The 18,060-nt window shown below is 48.8% G+C and overlaps 4 protein-coding genes across 4 annotated transcripts; 3 read left to right on the plus strand and 1 right to left on the minus strand.

Moving 5' to 3' along the window:
- Positions 1 to 416: 416 nt before the first annotated feature.
- RhiXN_12161 (Fungal Zn(2)-Cys(6) binuclear cluster domain) lies at positions 417 to 4,846 on the plus strand (the record flags this gene model as incomplete). The annotated part of the gene is made up of 4 exons (XM_043331976.1): positions 417 to 533; positions 579 to 896; positions 945 to 4,262; positions 4,316 to 4,846. The coding sequence occupies 4 exons, from the start codon at positions 417 to 419 to the stop codon at positions 4,844 to 4,846; spliced, it is 4,284 nt and encodes a 1,427-aa protein (XP_043186737.1).
- A 1,870-nt stretch (positions 4,847 to 6,716) lies between these two features.
- Positions 6,717 to 9,002, minus strand: RhiXN_12162 (uncharacterized protein; the record flags this gene model as incomplete). The annotated part of the gene is made up of 9 exons (XM_043331977.1): positions 6,717 to 7,117; positions 7,167 to 7,225; positions 7,433 to 7,500; positions 7,553 to 7,743; positions 7,789 to 8,135; positions 8,185 to 8,380; positions 8,433 to 8,587; positions 8,642 to 8,665; positions 8,716 to 9,002. 9 exons carry the CDS (start codon positions 9,000 to 9,002, stop codon positions 6,717 to 6,719), a joined length of 1,728 nt encoding a protein of 575 aa, XP_043186738.1.
- Positions 9,003 to 9,150: 148 nt separating this feature from the next.
- Positions 9,151 to 11,276, plus strand: RhiXN_12163 (ICE-like protease (caspase) p20 domain protein; the record flags this gene model as incomplete). The annotated part of the gene is made up of 14 exons (XM_043331978.1): positions 9,151 to 9,327; positions 9,387 to 9,504; positions 9,539 to 9,630; positions 9,710 to 9,745; positions 9,802 to 9,868; positions 9,927 to 9,991; positions 10,062 to 10,112; positions 10,167 to 10,178; positions 10,237 to 10,261; positions 10,309 to 10,461; positions 10,551 to 10,708; positions 10,843 to 10,923; positions 11,015 to 11,097; positions 11,144 to 11,276. The coding sequence occupies 14 exons, from the start codon at positions 9,151 to 9,153 to the stop codon at positions 11,274 to 11,276; spliced, it is 1,251 nt and encodes a 416-aa protein (XP_043186739.1).
- Positions 11,277 to 13,817: 2,541 nt separating this feature from the next.
- RhiXN_12164 (tetratricopeptide repeat protein 39B) lies at positions 13,818 to 16,255 on the plus strand (the record flags this gene model as incomplete). The annotated part of the gene is made up of 10 exons (XM_043331979.1): positions 13,818 to 14,024; positions 14,075 to 14,274; positions 14,331 to 14,369; positions 14,423 to 14,618; positions 14,668 to 14,935; positions 14,994 to 15,223; positions 15,307 to 15,447; positions 15,517 to 15,898; positions 15,954 to 16,084; positions 16,151 to 16,255. 10 exons carry the CDS (start codon positions 13,818 to 13,820, stop codon positions 16,253 to 16,255), a joined length of 1,899 nt encoding a protein of 632 aa, XP_043186740.1.
- Between the last annotated feature and the right edge of the window lie 1,805 nt (positions 16,256 to 18,060).

The following is an 18,060-nucleotide window of genomic DNA, read 5'->3' on the forward strand; positions in this document are numbered from 1 at the left end:
TAGGTGGTGTCGATCAGTTATCGAGATAGGATAAGCGCCTAAACGAGGGGTTGAACTGTGGGCCGTTACAACTTTTATGCAGGGATGCGCGTCGGGGAGTCGGTAGTTCCTGACATGCCATCTGATCGATACATCATGACTGTATGCATTGGAGTAGAGGATTCTAGTTTCGCCAGGGGTTGAAACAATTGTTTGTCACAGTGGCCAAATGATGATTGCTTCCGCATCAGGTCAGGGGCTTCTTTCCATATCTGTGATTTGACATGGCCCAAACAGATACAAGCGCCCCTTGTGGGGCATAAAGCGTGGCCTGTGTTCCCCGCACGCAACATTCCCCCCTCGGTTTGGTTTCGGGCGATCCTTGTACATTAGTGCGTTTGGGTTTTTGTATTTTTTGGGCGGTAAATGCACACGCAATGTCGCCCTCGTTAACTACTCACGATACCCGACGGCGAGACGCTCTGTCGATTGATGCGCTGGTCGAGCGTCCGAGTACCCGGCAGTGCGGCAAGTGCCAGGAAGCTCAGTCGCGAGTGAGTCTAAATATATAATAACTGAATCTATCTGATCTCTGCTAGTGCGACGGCCGCGAGCCATGCCGCAACTGCGAGGACCGCGGTACACTCTGTGGCTATGCCTGGTCGTCGTTCAGTGCGCCGCATATACTCCCGCCTGTGCACCAGGCCTCGCAGACACCTCAGGGTCACTCTGTGCTCTACTTTTCTCCGCCTTCCGCCAAGCGCCGGTCGCCTGCCCCAACAGGTTCGATTTTCCCGCGCTCCAATGCACTCGACGGAGGGTGGGCCATTGTCCCCCAGGGAACGAATGCCCCCGCAGCGCATCACCCACCTGGACCAGTTGTTGCATGTAAAACCTGCCAAGCCCGCAATACTCCTGTAAGTCCGAGCTCTTCTGGGGCGAAATGAGTAATTAATCAATTGCAGTGTGACGGAGTTACCCCGGTGTGTGGATCTTGCCGTATGCGCCGGCTGGAGTGTTACCTAGCTACCCCTGTGAGCTCATCGTCCGATAGACGCAATGGAAACGCCCCGACTATGTCGTGGAGCGCACGGGACACTCAGGCGCTTAATCCTCGTTCGTTTCCCCCCTCGCTCAGCCAGGCCGCCATGCTTCTCCCACCCTCTGGCCCATTTCGTCCGAGAGCACCGAGCGATGCAAGCAAGCCTTCATCTTCGCGTACGAGTTTGAGCTTCATGCTGAATCCGAATACCGAGGGAAAAGCCCCTTCTGGGTCCAAGGGAAATGGCCAGCGTCCATCCGAGTTGAAGAATATCAGCACCAATGTCAAGACACCGACGCATCATGTTACGCCTCCCACCCCTGTTGCGCCCGCATCTATGGAGAAGGCCCAATGCGCTCCCCCCTCGATGCAAATGGACATTGATACTCCCACTCCTACCTCACGCGACCCTCCCACGAGCCCATCTTCCTCAACTTCTGGCACCATGGCGGGAACAACTGATTTGTCTCGTCGGCCATCTAGAAAACGCAGCGCTTCTCCCGATAGAGAGGATTCTCCAGGAAGAGAGTCGGTGTCCAGTCTGGGCGTAAGCGCATTGACTATGAACGGACGTCGGTCCCGAGCCCTTTCACATGTCCATTCGCCCAGGAGCTCGATGGACTCGTACAGTGGGCGACATGCACTCGAGCCGCACTCACCTCGCTCGCACTCTACTCGGGGCTCCATGGACTCCCACCGAGGATCAATGGATTCCCATACCCGAACATCACTCGATAACGCACAGTCTCCTACTCGTTCCCAATCACATTCTACACGTAATTCTGTGGATCTACATTCTCGTGGACAGCCTCTTGATGAGGCACGAAACTCGCATCCTGAATATCCCCACTCGAATCGCCCAGTGGGCTTTCACCCTGGTCACACTAGCCGCCCAAGTGATCACCACCCCATAGACGGGCACCCACCCCATCGCCGTTCGATCGACCAAGCCCAAGGTCTTACCTCACCTATAGATTTGTCCCGCCCGCGCTCCCGCTCAAAGTCTTCGTTGAGTCACTTATTAGATGGAGGAGGATTTGGCGGGATGGGCTCGAGTACGTCTCCGACTCATACCACATCCCCACACGCCCAGGCGCCACCACACACCCGCATTCTACACAATACGCACGCTCAAGTTCCACATTCCGCACCTTCTCATCCGCATCCACATGTCCACCCCCCTCGGACACCCTCTACCGAAATTGGCTCTGGTCCAAGCCCGACTGCCACATCCACGACGTCCGCATCCGAGTCGTTTTCTCGCCCCATGTCGGCCGAATCACTGGGTCGGCCTATTGGTCGAGAGCAAGGTTTTCACAAGGAAACAGGAGTAGTAGCATACAGGGACCAGGACCATCGTGAACCAGGACCGCCAGCACATCGGGAATCTGGACCGCCACACCGTGAGCCAGGTGCACCAGTCCACAGAGAACCAGTCCTACCTCACAGAGAACCTCCTAAACAAGGGTCAATATCCACGGCCCTCGCCGATATGCAACTAAAATCCGCCGGGACTTCACGCGCGTCATCACCTGGCCATGCACGTCATGACGTATTCGTGCACAGCGCATTCAATGGGCCCAATTCTGGACGACATGCGTGGACCACATTTGGGACGGCTGGAGAGAATATGGCTAACTCCGAGGGAAGAGCGGTGCCAGCACCGGAACCCAAAGCACCCGTCGTCTTGGAAGGGCGGATGGCCAATGTCTGGCGGCACGAAACCGAGGCAGGAATGCGGCGCCGCGAGGCTGAGGCTGAACTACGGAAACAAGAATCTCACGGCCAAGTCGAATTGCACCGCAGACGTTCTGAAGGGGCGAAGCGGAGGAAGATTGGCGAGTCTGACGATGAGCATCGGGCGGAAAGGGATCGAAGGATGTCTGGGGCGACTGACGAACGGAGGATGTCGATTGTAGAGCCCGAGCGACAGTCGTCGGGTGCGGAATCTGATAGGAGAATGTCCATTGCAGAGTCCGAGCGGCGAATGTCAATTGTCGAGTCTGACAAACGCCCCATTCCCGAGCCGGAGAAGCGCACGTCGATGGCCGAACCCGAAAGACGGATGTCAATTGTCGAACCCGAGAAACGCACGACGGGCACTGAGACGGAGCGAAAGAATTCGATTCCCGAGTCGGGCAGACGCATGTCAATTGTCGAGCACGTGCGGAGGGCGACTGGTGTAGCACCCAAGGACTCTGCACACCGAGGAACGAGCAATTCGCTGCCTAACCCACGGAGCAATGCTACCATGGACGTGTTTGCCCGGCCCCGACGCGGATCTGTCCCTATGCCTGGCGGTTGGACCGATGACGACCCCAAGTCCCAGTCGGTGATTGTCATTAGCGACTCTCCTGAAGCTCAGACGGCCGATACAGAAATGGAGATTCAAGAACTGTCGGAGCCGTTGTTTCCTGACCGTAATGCGATGCCTGACGCCAAGTCCGATTCGACCGAGGGGCCATCTCGCGCTGTCGACGAGTCAACGCCACTCGGCCCGTTTGGACACATATGGCCTCCGCCGCTCATCCCGGTTCCAAGCGATCTGGGCAAGAAAGGACGTCGCACAAAGCCCGAGGCTGAACCAACACCGGTTCGAAGTTTTATTACTCCATTGACCCTCCCTCCTCCGCCCCCGACAACCCAGATAAAACAGCTGACGCCAATCGTAGACGATGAGAGCAAGGACAGGGAAAAGGAAAAGGAGAAAGACAAGGACAAGGAATCTGCAAATTCGAATCAGCCTTCCGTTCTTAGATCGATGCTCACCACTATGCCTACCCGTGTTACGTTTATGAACGAGGTCCAAAATTTCCTCTCTCAACCGGTGACCAAGACTCGTCGAAATCGTGCTGTAATTATGACCAAGGCGCTCATGAAGGATGCGCTCGGTGTATTGTTAGACCCCAGTACGGACGAACTGCTCAAGGACTATGTCCCGCCCGAGAAGAAAAAGGACGAGGAAAAATCGGGTAAAGATAAGGATCGCGACGGTACTCCTGCACGCGGGCGAAAAATGTCGGTCGCGATTGATACCACGGACCATTCCTCGCTGGAATTTCGGGCTTGGGCTAGACGTATGTTTTCTACTGTCAAGACGAGTCGGGGCGAAGACGCGTTGGCATTTGATGGCAAGCCCGTCGTCGTTGAGGACGACATTTACGAGACGATTGTGATATGTCATTCTCAGGGGAATCACTGCAGCACAGACGAGACGGCCAAGCTGGTTGACCAAGAGCACGTAAGTTTGTATAACTGAATATCATTTTACAACTAGCTAACACGTGTATGCAGAGCTGGGTGCCTCGTGCATTGATAGAGGCGTTTGTACAGAAATGTCCTGGGTGTCCGTCGGAGAACAAGACTGCGAACACGGCGGCCAAGCCCAAGAAACGCAAGTCTGTCCGAGGTGCTGGTGGTGCTGGTGGTCCAAAACGCAAGCCGACGGCCGCGCGACGGGGCAAAAAGGCCCAGGACGGCGAGAGCTCACGTCGGTCTCGAAAGTTTACTGGGAAAGAGGTATCTCCCGAAGAGTCAGACGGGGAAGAGAACGATCAGGAAGAGGATGAGTTGAAGGAGAGTGGGGATGAGGCTGGACCCTCTGTCAAGACCGAGCTCAAGTCTGATCATGATCTGGACCCGACGGGCGACGACCTGGACAATGACAACGACCAGGACCAGGATGAACCGGATCCCGACGCAGACGCAGAGCCAGAACCCAATGGAGAAGGGATCGACGAGCTGGACGACGCAGAAGAATTAGAGATGGAGAGCGAAGACGAACACGTTTCCGCACCTAGCTCATCGAGGCAAAAGAATGCATGATCTACTCTTGATGGGCGATTTCCTATTTTGTGTGATTTTGTGTATATTGTGTATATGCTATATGTTCTCATTTCAACTGTGCTATATGTTGTTCATTTGCCTTGTAGTGCTCTTTGTTCGTTTGGGATACCCATGTTTGTTATGTAGTTGAAATACTGGCTTTCTTTTGTTGTCTGAGGGTAATTTTTATTCGACTGCCAGTGTGACACTTGTAATGCGGATACTACCAACCCTGAAAACACTATCTTCGCCATCTAGTTTGTTAGCGGGCATTATATTGACGGTTTACTATGAGTGACAAATAATCATTGGGTTTGTCTGGTGGCGATGCGTGTGGTATGAATTACATAGTTCGCAAAGATCGTGATTGGGTCCCTCAGTTTTGGTCAAGGTTGCGGTGTTTTACTCTATGACCTATCTTCTGCTGATGCAATGGCTACGTCTGGTGTGAATAATCAATGGGGCATTGTGACTAGCATCGACTCGGTGTTCGGGTTGGCTTTCTTACTTAGTAAACTTTCCAGCCTACGTATACTCACTCTTTGCCAACTCGTACGCTCTACAAACACAAATAAAGTTACGCTAGTTGCCGCTCCTCACCCTATATTGATAATTGTATTACTCCGTAAGCGCATGCAGGGCTGGCCAATGACCTCTCTCGGGGCCCCTAGTTTCTGACCGTCGAGCCAGATCTAGACATACTTATATTGATGCAATTCAGTTGCCCTGATACGGAATTGGACTCAAAATATCCGAGGTGTCTCGAATTATTTCGAAGTGAATTGTCGAAATTGGGACCTTTCCAATTCAGCCGAGCGCTTGACTTCGATCCCGTGGTGTTCGTTTCTTCTCTGATTTTCCACTTTAAAACGAGGGCCCCTAAGCTAGCGACCCGGCAACCGATATGTCTATAGGATGAGCCAATGAATAGTTATCGCTTGAACGGGCAAAGAGCCCGCATACAACACCTTAACAATTACCAGATTAGGATAAGGTTCTCCATCGACATGCATTGCGGCTTGGAATGCGGCACTCATGGAATCATCTCCAAATCTGTCAACGGAGACATTTGGCGTAGTGTGATAATATATTGGCGCCGCTGCCAGTGGCCGGGCCTCAATATAGCGGGTTAGAGCCAGCCTCGAGGATATTGGACGCTTAGCTAATTGGTCAATTGAGGTACCATGGATGCACCTGTGCCAGAATTCAACTAATGGTCACGGTGACTTTAGTAAACATTGTATAGCTTATGCGGATTCAACTTGATCGGATTCTTACTCAGCCTTCCACTCGTGCTAGAGTACTGTAGAATTGGGTGTTTTGGTAGTTGAGTTGGAGTGTCCAAGGAATTAGTTACGATTCACTGTGGTTGCCGGAACCCCTTGCATACCTGGATTCTTAGAAAAAACAAAGGACTTGGGCGAGACAAATCCGGTAGTCGTTTACCCTACGCCTCGAATCATACGTCACACGAGCCTAGCACTCACATGTATTTGGCTCGCTAGGCTATCAGACTTGCAAACAGGATCTCACAGGGGACTATCAGGCGATATAAACTAGTGAATGCCAAGGCTACTGTACCTCACAGGTCAAATAACTATCCCTGGGCAGGCTCTGGGAAACGTTCCGGACTGCCTTGCCCATCAGCACTAGCCAAAGTTTGACTTATCTATCCATTGTGTGTATCAGTTCTTGGAGATGCGCCCCCATTAAGCATGTCGCGGGCAATAAAGTATGTGCATATGACATCACTGAATCATGATCAATGCTTAAATTATTGGCAGGGTAGGGGGGTTGTTTGGAGTCTCAAGTCCAAGCTCACCTCGGTTTGTGGTGATTCAATCTGGGGTTACGAGCGAGCCACATTTGTTTAGACGGCATTCAGGCACTTGGTTTCGGAGCCTTTATGAGGTTGAGGTTTTCCCTTGACTGGCCCTGAGGTTGACTCTGATGCGCCTGGTCTCGATTTATTCCATATTGTTTCCCCATGCTTGAACAAACGCATCACGTTCGATGCACTAGGCATGATTGACCGGATGTTATGTATGAGCCGGTCAACGGGGATCCAGCACTCTTTCTCATGGTAAGACTGCTGCATGTCTATGCCACCGTCATCGGTTTTGGAGTGAGAAGTTCGATAAACAGGCTCGTGGGTTGTTCCAGACCAAGCTTTTTCAGCCTGGTACCCTATAGTTTCTGGTGAATCAAGTGGTGCATATATCCATGAGGTCTTGTTATCCCCGGCAGGATCTCCGGACGAATACTGATAGCCTTGGTAGGGTGAAGTTGCCGTATTGATGGCGTGCTAGCGCTGACGCACTCGAGTTGCCGCCTATTCCAGAATGGAGGTGAACCTCGGCTGGTGCATCCATTCTCAGGCTGATATGTAGTGGAGCCATGGCAAACGAGGACTCCGCTCAACACTAGAATAAGCAGCCGAAACCTTACGGAAGGGCATACAACTCATCATTGATTTCTTTGATAATAATGTGTATTAGCTAGAATAAGTGGCTAAAGCATCTCAATCCCATCAAGTACAACAGAAAAAAAACTCCAGAAACTCGTTTGACTCAATTTTACACAAACCTCAGACTTCCCATCGATATCCCTCGAGCTGCTCGTAATAGCACTATGTTGCTCGAAAATTCTGTGAACTGCCCGACCGAGTCAATCTTGGGACTCTCGATTAGCCAATAATTTACTTACTCCGTTCCCTAAGTACGCATGACTTCTGGTTGCAAGCTCGGTGTCAATCGCTACTGATTCTATTTTGGCCCCAGCCGCTGCCCATCTAACACTTTCCCATCCATATGTGGTAGTCAACTCGTACCGTAGCTCCTCGAACCAACGTTTCCGCCCGACCCATTGTTCTGGGGTCATGCCCAGTGGTCCATCAACTACATACACATGTTTGAGGGTGGGTAAGGTGGTCCGTATCATACCTAATCTACCAACTAGGTCTCGAACAGTAGGGTTGCAGCGTTGCTCGTAATGCATCTTGCTTGCGGGAGTTTCAAAGGGAGTAGGAATTCCCCTGAGGTGGGCGAACGTACGAAATGGAGCTCCCCGGACCGCCAGGTCTGCACAGGGATCGTCGGCCCCAGATGGGGGCAAATACGATTGAAGGACGACTGTATTGTTCGCAGTTGGCGACAGGCTTGTTTGGGTCGCGGTAGGCAGGATACTAGATGCAGCAGCTTGAATATTGTGTCTGAACACATATTGCTTCAGGACTGGAGAAGAAGAAACGATATCAAATAGATCATTGATCGCCTTGGATTCGAGAGAGCTGGTTTTCGAATGTCAGTGTTTATATGATATACGCTGTCTGGATATACCTTTCAGGGAAAGGTTCTCCAATAATCTCAATGCACTGTGCGTCTTGTTTCAAAATCCTCTTGGTCCATGTATTCATCAATAGGGCTGGGTTAGGTCCTCCCTTACCAGAGTACTCGGACGAAACCTGCAAGTATTTACGCTTTCTCGGAGGGCAGACATGATGCCACCCAAGCGAAGATAATGGCTGAATCACGCCTTTCACACTGATTAATATTGTTGTCCCGGAATAATGTTACTCGGGTCTCACCTCCTTTTGTATCCCAACCGTCTCCTAAGTTTAACACAGAGCTCAAGGGTTGAACCTTTTTGCCAGACCAATAAGAGGTATCCTTGGACTTTGGTTCAAGTGGATCAAACACGTAGACGCGGTTTGTCGCATGGGCCAAATGTGCATGAAGAAAGCTAGCATAGGAACATCAGAAATTTTTGATAGCGCTTTTCGTGATCCTATCTTACAGTTTCGAGATCGCTTCGTCCACTCTTCATGTCGATTAGGCAATTCCACTGTCATCTGGAGTGAGTTTACATACCTTGCGTAAGGGCTCACTTTGAAGTGGAGATACTTCATGCCATCGTCATTGTTATTGACACCCATAGCATGTGTTATCTCTTCCTCATACGCCACCTCATACCCGGGTAATGGCTGAACTGAGGATTCAAATATACGTAGGTAGTACAGAACTACGAGGAAGAGCCCTAATATAATATAGAATCGACGACGTCGCAGTAAACCTCTAGAGAAGATACGTTTTGGTACAATTATTGGCTCTCCCTTTGATACTTTTGTAAGTCTAGAGTTCCCAGGTTGAGGCAGCATTGGAGAACGTTTGTCCCGGGATCGCATTCCCTAAAGTTGTGGTAGGGATTTTGACTAGTCACGTGAGTGTCCGATTGCTCGGTGCTTAGATGAGATACCCGGCTTACGTACAGCTGGATCTTCCACTCGATCACACCACACATCTAAAATGCCTCCGTCCTTATCTCTAGGGTCATTAACCCGAACTCCAAGTCTTAATCGGCATTCGCGTGGGCGCCCAAATTCGACTACAAGTGAGACTATTGGCTACTTCTCTCAATGGTCACGCTTTGTACAATATACCGGGGAGAAATCCATTCTCCCGTGTGAAAAAAGAGCACTAATTGTGAGCTTGCGGTTATTTCGTGCATTTATTGTGCTCAATTTTAATGTCATATAATGTAGGTAGGGATTGAGTATTTCGAGGGACAGTTGTTTGAAGATGGAGCGTCTATGTACCTGGCTGGTTGCCATGCGGATGCCAATGATATTCTCGACTTACTGCGTACCTCTAGCCCCTATAGTAAGAGATACCGTGAAACTAATTGTATGTACAGGGACAAGTGGGGAGTACGCTAGCTGTGATATAAAAATTCTGGCAGATGTCCCTGGGCTGCCGGATAATCAAAGACCAACGCGGGAGAACATAGTGAGCCATTTGTGCACCTACGTTTCAGACAGAGTAACTGTATTGCCTTAAAAGATCAACGGACTTCTTTGGCTCTCAGAAGGGTGTCGCAGTGGAGATCGTCGATTTTTTCACTGTAAGAGAAATTACATTTATAGAGTACTGGAATCTTCTATCTCATGACTGGGTTAGACGCAGGACATGGGACTCAAGTCCAGGACAAGGATGGAGACGAAGAAGACGGTTATGACGAAGGCAAGTAAATCAATCAATCTAACACAGGTAATGTTACTCATACAAACGCTGAATTTATTCAGCTATTCAGCCTGTTGACTGGGCTACCAAATACCAATGTGCTGACGAAGGATTGATTATTGATGACGTATGTCCCTCTTCAAAACCCTTGACTTGTTCAATTGCTCGTGTTATCTAATTAGCATACGCGCATATAGGAATTTCGAGATTTTCTAGTCGACCCGTTGCCTAGTAATTCTACATTAACGGTGTGTTTCAGTGACTAATATGAATCATTGAGTTATTGAACCCATTATATATAGGCGGTAGTAGATGTAAGTGGCGCAGCGTCAAGTATAGCCCATAAAAGGTTACGAATCACCGAGTTCTTAGTGCTGCCATAGTGGAACAATACTAGGTAACATGATATTGTTTTCAACGTGGCTATAATTCATGGAGTTCTAGATATGGAGCAAGAAACCAGGGCCATTCCTACTAAATCCCAGATACTTGGCCCAATGACTCGTGGGGCCGTCTCATCAAGACCCTCTTTGATTTTGAAGATGAGATTTTGTCGATCCGCTGGTGGAAGTATTCTTCCAGTCGGGAACATACTCGGTAGGTCCCCGCCAACCATGTTCCATAGGCTTTTACCTTTGTCTCGATTTTCCCTTTCTTCCTAATTCATTGCTTCCAATGCGACACAGAGCTTCCCGAATTGGCCAACGTTAAAAGCTCGGATGAGCCTGTAACCCCTGGCGCAGAGCGGGGGCCAATCTCAGCAAGTGACTCCGTGGTACTTGAGATGAAAAGGATAGAAAGTCCAGTCGAGAAGAGAGTATACAAGCCAATTGCGGCCAACGTTGTGAGCTCTTCGTTCCATTTCGTGCGGATACACGCCAATTCGATCTATCACATGGTGCTGACCAACCAATCCAATGGTACTCTACGACTTGCGGGGACTTCGGGCCACTTATCGATTTCTTAACGAAATCCCAGGTATGCTGGTCGGCGTGCTTGGATAGCCAACTCGCTTGGAATATACCAGAAGAAATCAATGATAGAGGAGTGCTTACCTCTGTAAGTAGTTATCCATATTCAATGTCTCCCGTCGGACAACAAATCCCGCACTGGTCGTGCTTATGCGCCGCCCACATTATTTTTGATACAGGCATTCACAACGGGTCTGCGGGGCGCCGCTGCAAAATACAACGCTATGCCCGGTGGTTTCCACCCAGAACAACGAGTCGCCACGTACGCCGAACTCTTTGATTATATCCGGTTCGTCTTTTACCGCTAGCCTCATGGTCGTTGCTTATTCAGAGATGCTGTACCTGGAAACTCCCAGGGAACAGGAACGGTTAGCATACATGGAGCGCAAGGACAGATTCGAGGAGACCCACCTCTTGTATCAGGATCCACAGGTGCGATAATTTTGCTATTCAATAACATTTCGCAAAAGCATACGGCTACTTATCAACTGAACACATTTTATACCCACGCCTGTCCGGCAGCTTTGGATATCTGCTTCGATGGTATGTCTTTTTGTCCTTCGGTTCACTTCCTGATTCAGGACTGGTGGCTAACGAGTGGTTTGAATTTATAGGGAGACATCATGGACCGACCGGTGACTATTTAAGCGGCTAGACCGATTCTATCACCTTGGTTGTTTGACAAACCGGAGTGTAGTAAGCGGCCTCTTGAACTTAATTACCGAGAAAAGTTAACCGCCCATTACTCTGCTGATCGAACTCAATCAAGTGCTGTTCGCGCATCAAGTTCTAGGTTTGGTATCATTGTAATTAGCCGCATTATCGATTTCAATTCCGCTTTTGTGTATTTTCGGACTTTGCTCCAACATCGTGTTGGGTGTTGCGTACTATTTCCTAGAATTATGTATAGCGTTTGCAATCATTCATCCAGAATACTGTTCGTGATACCTAAACGCTGTGCTTCATAGCAATGAAAGCCCTTAACTTCGAGGTCAAGTTCATCTCCATTCGACTTTCTGTTAAGATAGTACAGTAATACACAGCAATACGCTTGAAATACTTTTTTATTGACTAGATAGATGACCTCGTATGCATGGCTTCAAGGTTATGGTTGACCCTGCTAATGCAAATTATTTAAAATAAACTAGATATTTTTCCAACCGTACCGGGATCCTATAGGCCTACCCAGCCAAATCGCTTGTGGGTCCGTGAGCGGTAAGCAAGGAGTTGGGGACTAGACTTAATGCCTGAGTTCTTAAACCCGAATTCGCCCGGCAAGACGCATGTAATTTATACACCGTGCACCTTCGGTGGGATGTGCAAGATAGAGCAATACATGTTAGGGGCTAGTAAGATCGAGGTAATGTAAACTGCCAGAAGGGGTACATCGCTCGTAGGTCGGCTAGCCATCCCTGGTATCTAAGGAGGAGAAGTTGAGCTGGAAGACAGGTGACATGAGAGTACCGAAGAAATGAATCGGAGACCGGAGGGGTGAGAAATGCGGGCGAGACAAAAGAGGGTGGGTGAGAAAAAAAGGCGTGTTTGTGTATTCACACATGTTGGGCGCTATGGTTGATCATAAACAATGGCAGTTACATGGATGTGTGAGCCTCGGTGGTATACTCATCTTCGCTTGAGCCATAATTGATGGAATTTCCCAGACCTCGGCCCAGCCCACCCTCACATGGATGACGCACCGGATACTGATTTACCTTCCCCAGACATACGCCAACACCATCAACCCAATGATTCAAAGCAAGCAGCTTGTAACCGTATCGAATGGTTTGAACCGTGAATGTTTTCGTATTCAGAGCCTTGGGCTTGATCTGGATAAAAAAATAGTTACCAATCATTGGGACTCCGAATTTAGAACGTGAAATTTTATTGTAGGTGCTGGATTTGGTCGTTGATGAGCGCCCAGTTCGATATTTCATCAGTATGAGCGATAAGTCTGACTCCCATTTGTTGAAGTTCGAGCATACAGTGGTTACTAGGCCTCATCGCTCTGTTGGAAAGAGAAGAATACTCGTCTCTTAACATCGGGGGGGGGTGCATACAATCATGAGTTCGATGCCCCGGGCAAGTAGGTAGACCCATGGAACTGGTGTGTTAGTCGTATACTTTGCCCACCGAGATTATTCGAATAAATTTATAATATTATCACTCTATCTCACCTCAAACTCCTGGTTAAGCACTGCCATAATCAATTCGCCTCTACTCCCAATCCACCTCTTGGTTGGGGTACGTTTCAGAACCGCTGGGTCCATGTGTATTGGACTTGACACGACGGAATAGACTCTATGAGACTGGGACAAGCAAAACATGCGGCCTTCTTGCTTAAAGGCGATGAAGCTATCCAGCACAGCTTGAGAGTTCATTCAGAGCCCGCTAAACGCACGTTGCTCATCGACCCTAGAAATTCGATCTCATTACAGCTTTGTTTTTATTTAGGTCAAAGCAAGAGACATTGGTGGTACAATTGATAGGACCTTGCTATGCAGAAGGCCTATGGAAGTGGTGTTCGTTATGAAGCTTTGAAGAACAGAAGAACATTCTTCAAGATAGTAAAGTAAAGGAACGTGTACTTTCCGTGAAGCATGTCAATAGTGTCGAAATTAGGTCTGGAACATGAAGGCTGTACACCCACATTGTGACTTGCTCTGGCCTCATGGCTAGTAAAGGCTTCATCCTCACGATTTTTCCATCAGACAAAGCAGTGGTCAAGCGCGCCGCTGACTAAGCAGATTGACTTGGGCGCTGGTGACCTTGCCCTTGACCTTTGTACTGCTCTAAACTCCAAATTGCAACTAGTATAAACACCCCCTGGATGAAAGATAGCTCGCACATCTGCCCCGAACATCACTCTTCTGGAATCGAAATTAAGTCTTATTGTGGCACTTAACTTATTCGTGCTGGAGCACCAAGCCCCTGGCGTTCATGTCATCTTTTCACCGTCAACCAACTCGATCTTTTTCAGATATAATGCCACCGAGGCGACCTACAGTGAACCTAGAAATTGACTTGCCGTTTGTACGACAAATAATGGATTTGTTCCTCAACAACCGGATGAACGAGGCCGAAGAAGACTGCCGGACGCAAAGCGAGGCCACTTCTGATTCAAGGCTCTACGTTCAAACTGCATCTGCACTCATGCAGTCGATGACAGCACTCATGAGCTTTGAAGATGGTGTATGTATTCTCAGGTTAATTATGCATCTCGAATACTTATAGCCCACTAGGACATCACAGGCGCTCAGGCTATAGTCCAGCGCACATTAAATCTTGCTGACCAGGGCAGGCTTTCACTCACCTGGTCCTCTCGCATTTCAAGCTTTCCGTTTGATGCTGCCATTGCTAATGCTCGGCGCATGACCATCGATCAACTACACACCGAATTGATCTACGCCGAGTCTTTACTCCAGAAAGCAATTATGGGATTGTATGTTATGAGCCCAGGTTGTCAGCGTCCCATTGTATTCATATTTTTATATCCAGCGTATCTTCCGGAGATTGGATGTCTTTTTTGAGAGAGGCGTGAGTCCTCAGATACAGCCCAAGCTGACTAAGCTAAGCCATTATGAAACTAGATTGAACATACGCTCAGTAGTTGCGATATATCGCACCCTGCACTCATTCCTTGAAGAGTTTGATGAACAAATCCAAGCAAAAAAGAAACCCAAGTCTGCAGTTGATCAAATAGACGCTGACTTTAGATCGGGCGTTTACCTTGGTATGGGAATGTGCCTCCTAGTATTCAGTTTGATTCCAAGTCGGGTCGTAGTCGTGAGTGTTTCGAAAAAATACCTGATGAGTCTAAAACATATTTGCTTAGTTTGCGGATCTCCTGGGTTATAAAGGCGACAGGGTCGAGGCTCTGAAGCTCCTTCGCAAAGCAGGTGGTTGGGGGAACGCCGAAGGGAGGGCTGACCGTAATCAGCATACACCAAAGATCTCAAAAGAGGACGGAGGGGTGCGAAGGCCATTGTGTGACCTTGTCTTGGTTGTATTCCACCTTGTGATGTCTGGTTTCACTCGAGAGGGTGTAGACGTCCATGAGGCTGAGAGGATCGTGACTTGGAATCTTCAGTATTATTCACAGAGTGAGTCGAAAAAAGTACCTCTTTCACGGATTTTCTATTCCTAACATTTCGAGAATAGGTATATTTTTTCTCTACGGGAAAGGGAGATTGCATGTAACTCGCTCGCGACCCGACCTTGCGATACCAATATACGAAAACGCCAAGGTAAAAATTAATGGCCAGAAGGGGTATGAACAACTAGGATCAGTCATGCTATGGGAAATGGCACTTTGCAATCTATCACTCGGAAGGTGGAAGGAAAGTGCAGCATGCTGGAAGGAGATGAGAGAGACTGCCAAATGGAGCAAGGTAAGTAACTCGAGGCGCTATATGACTTGCGATAACTGACGCCACTTACTACATTACCATATTGGTCTGGCAAATTACTCCAGGCTGTCTACTCATATGGAAGAGCCGCTTGCCTTTTGCAGGCAGGGAACCTTACTCAAGAGGAACAGAAGGAGGTGGACTTACTGATGAGCGAAGTTCCTGGATTGCGGCAAAGGATCGCTGGAAAGTCGATTCCCCTGGAGGTATGTGCGGTAGCATCTGGCCGCTAGCCCTGAACATTATTGACGTAATTCTTTACTTACTTGCTACAGAAATACGTAGCAAGGAAGGCAGCACGATACATCTCCGAACGGACATTAGTTGCCCCCGCAATTGAGCTGGCATATATGCTCCAAGCTACGTACAAGACCACGGAGAAAGCCTTGAGGAACCATGTTGATACTCTCAAAAATCTTCGCGATTCTTCGCTACCTAACGAAGATGACAAGCAAATGGTTGACCTACTACTCGCCGTCCATCTTCGCCTTTTGGAATATCCTCAGTCAGAGGACATCGATAGCCCAGAGGAGAAGTTGCGACATACCCGAGTAGATGATCCAACCGCGAACGAAGTTGAAATTTTCCCGCTACTTCATGCTGCGAAAGATTCCGGCACAAGACTCCAACAGGAACATTGGGTTGCTTATTTTGCACGTGAGTAGATCGTTTCGATCAAAAAGAGCCTGACCCTACAACGGATCTCTCCTAGACTATGAACTTGGACGATACTACGAAGAACGGGGAGATTATGTGGAAGCTCGCAAAAACTTCTCCGTCGTTGCATCAGGATCTTCACTTGAAGGATCATCCAATGCGCGCAGGGGAAAGTATAGTTTGCAGGTCAGTCCTCGATTCTTGCCCCCAATCGATACTTTTTTGACGCATTCTTTACTATCTGATCGTTAGAATGCAATTCAACTCCGAGCCAGTGCCTCTATTGGTACTCTGCCCATTCCCCGTGGCCGATCCAACTCGTCATCTTTTGTGCCAGGAGCATTCAAGTCTGCTTAGCTATTTTGTTTGGTTTTGGCAATATGATTATTTTCGCTATGACCTTATTTAGGCAATGTAATAAATGTGTACATCCCTTATGTGTATCTGTTATCCAATGAAGATAGTGTTGTAGTAGATATATGACTGTCCGAATCAAATCTATGCACCCGAGAGAATTACGCATGAGTAAGCTGATCTTCGACACCACCGGCGATCAATACGGCTGTTGTTGCGAGCAAAACGTGTAACATATTGCGTTGGCGTCGTGTTTACCTAAATTATTGTAGCACGACTTAGTGGGCGTGCTGCTTCGATCTAAATCAGTATCATTCCGAGCCATAAAGCCCGTGATGATGCGGTTGGTGCCCACGCTCACCTATTTAACACGTAAATACGCGCCGGAAGCCCGTCTCCCGCAAATAATCGAATAGGATCATCAAAACAGCAGTGACATCTGGTGATGATTTCGGTCTAAATCTCTGCCAATAGTACTTGGCGTGGGACTACAATGTGCGCCACATTTCAAGATCCCCGCAATCAGGCGGCATACAACTGCGTTGGTTCCGTTCCCTTCAAGCCAAGAACTGACCGAAATGCACGATCAAAGGCGTTGGTCCTCGACAATAACACCGATCGCGTTCAAACTGATCGGTTTTTTCACAGAATCAATCGCACGACTGACCCCGACACGGATAAGAGCGCATTAGAGCATTGCTGCGGCCAAGAAGAGATGGTCGAGTAGGGTATAGTATTATCGCATGAATTACTATACACCGGGCCCGGTCAGATAGGATCTCTGTGCACCAAATTGCTTTCACAAAGCAATCAGCTGGAGCATGTTTGGCTAGCACACATCGATAGATACCTCCCTTCACGACAGTAGCGTGGGAATCGAAAAGTTGGTGATATTGACGCGACTTAGGGATGGGAGACGAGTATTAGTGGCCATTGAGGATTAGGTGGCGCGGTACCTGGTTTGCTGAAGTAATCGCGAATGCATGCACACTAGTACGCATTCGACATGTATCGATCACGCCAAACTGAAAGCCCGCTTGATACGGCATTTGCTTTTTTCTCTTGGGCTTCTGATGGATGCGTGGTCAAAACCAAGGACTGTGGTAGCGTTAGTAGCGGCTTATTTGTTCCTCCACCAAGCCCAATGCCCACATGATGAAAGTCGGACCGGCCTGTGAAGAGCCAATGACGCTTCGGTGCCGGAGTGGCACGAAGCATCCAGGGACGGATCGGGGTTTAAGGTGACTAATTGAGGTTTAAATGTCGTACAGATGTGCCACAATAGGCCCGTCGAGCTATTTTGGCTATACGCGCGTGGGCTATCAGTGAAGGAATAAACCCGATCCCAGTAGACCTTGTGCCGTCATACCTCATCTACTCGCTCCGTATCCAGTCTGCATATTTGCCCATGAATTTAGAGTGTGTCATATATCCACATAATTGGAAGAAGCAGGATCTCGGTAAAATGAAATGACGGTAGCAGCACATCCTAATTGGGAGATCAGCACTCGAACCGTAGGCCGGACTCCGGATAGACCGGGTGGTACACCGGACCGTAATAGACAAAAAAAAAAGGCTCATACTCGGGTGGAGCTCTTCCGACGTCAGGGTGGAGTTGTTCCATCTACGCCCTCCATGCGTGGCCAATTGTAAGGGAATAGGGGTTATCAAGCTGCTTTCATCACAGCGGGTAATGCCGCTCTGACTATTGTCTCGAGTAATTTCCGAAGCCAAAGCGGTTTATTTGCATAGCCAAAGTTTCAGCACAGAGTACGAAGTTTGAAAGTGCTGTTGCGTAATATAATAAA

This window comes from Rhizoctonia solani, chromosome 15 (assembly GCF_016906535.1).
Source record: "Rhizoctonia solani chromosome 15, complete sequence".
Taxonomy (NCBI): Eukaryota; Fungi; Basidiomycota; class Agaricomycetes; order Cantharellales; family Ceratobasidiaceae; genus Rhizoctonia; species Rhizoctonia solani.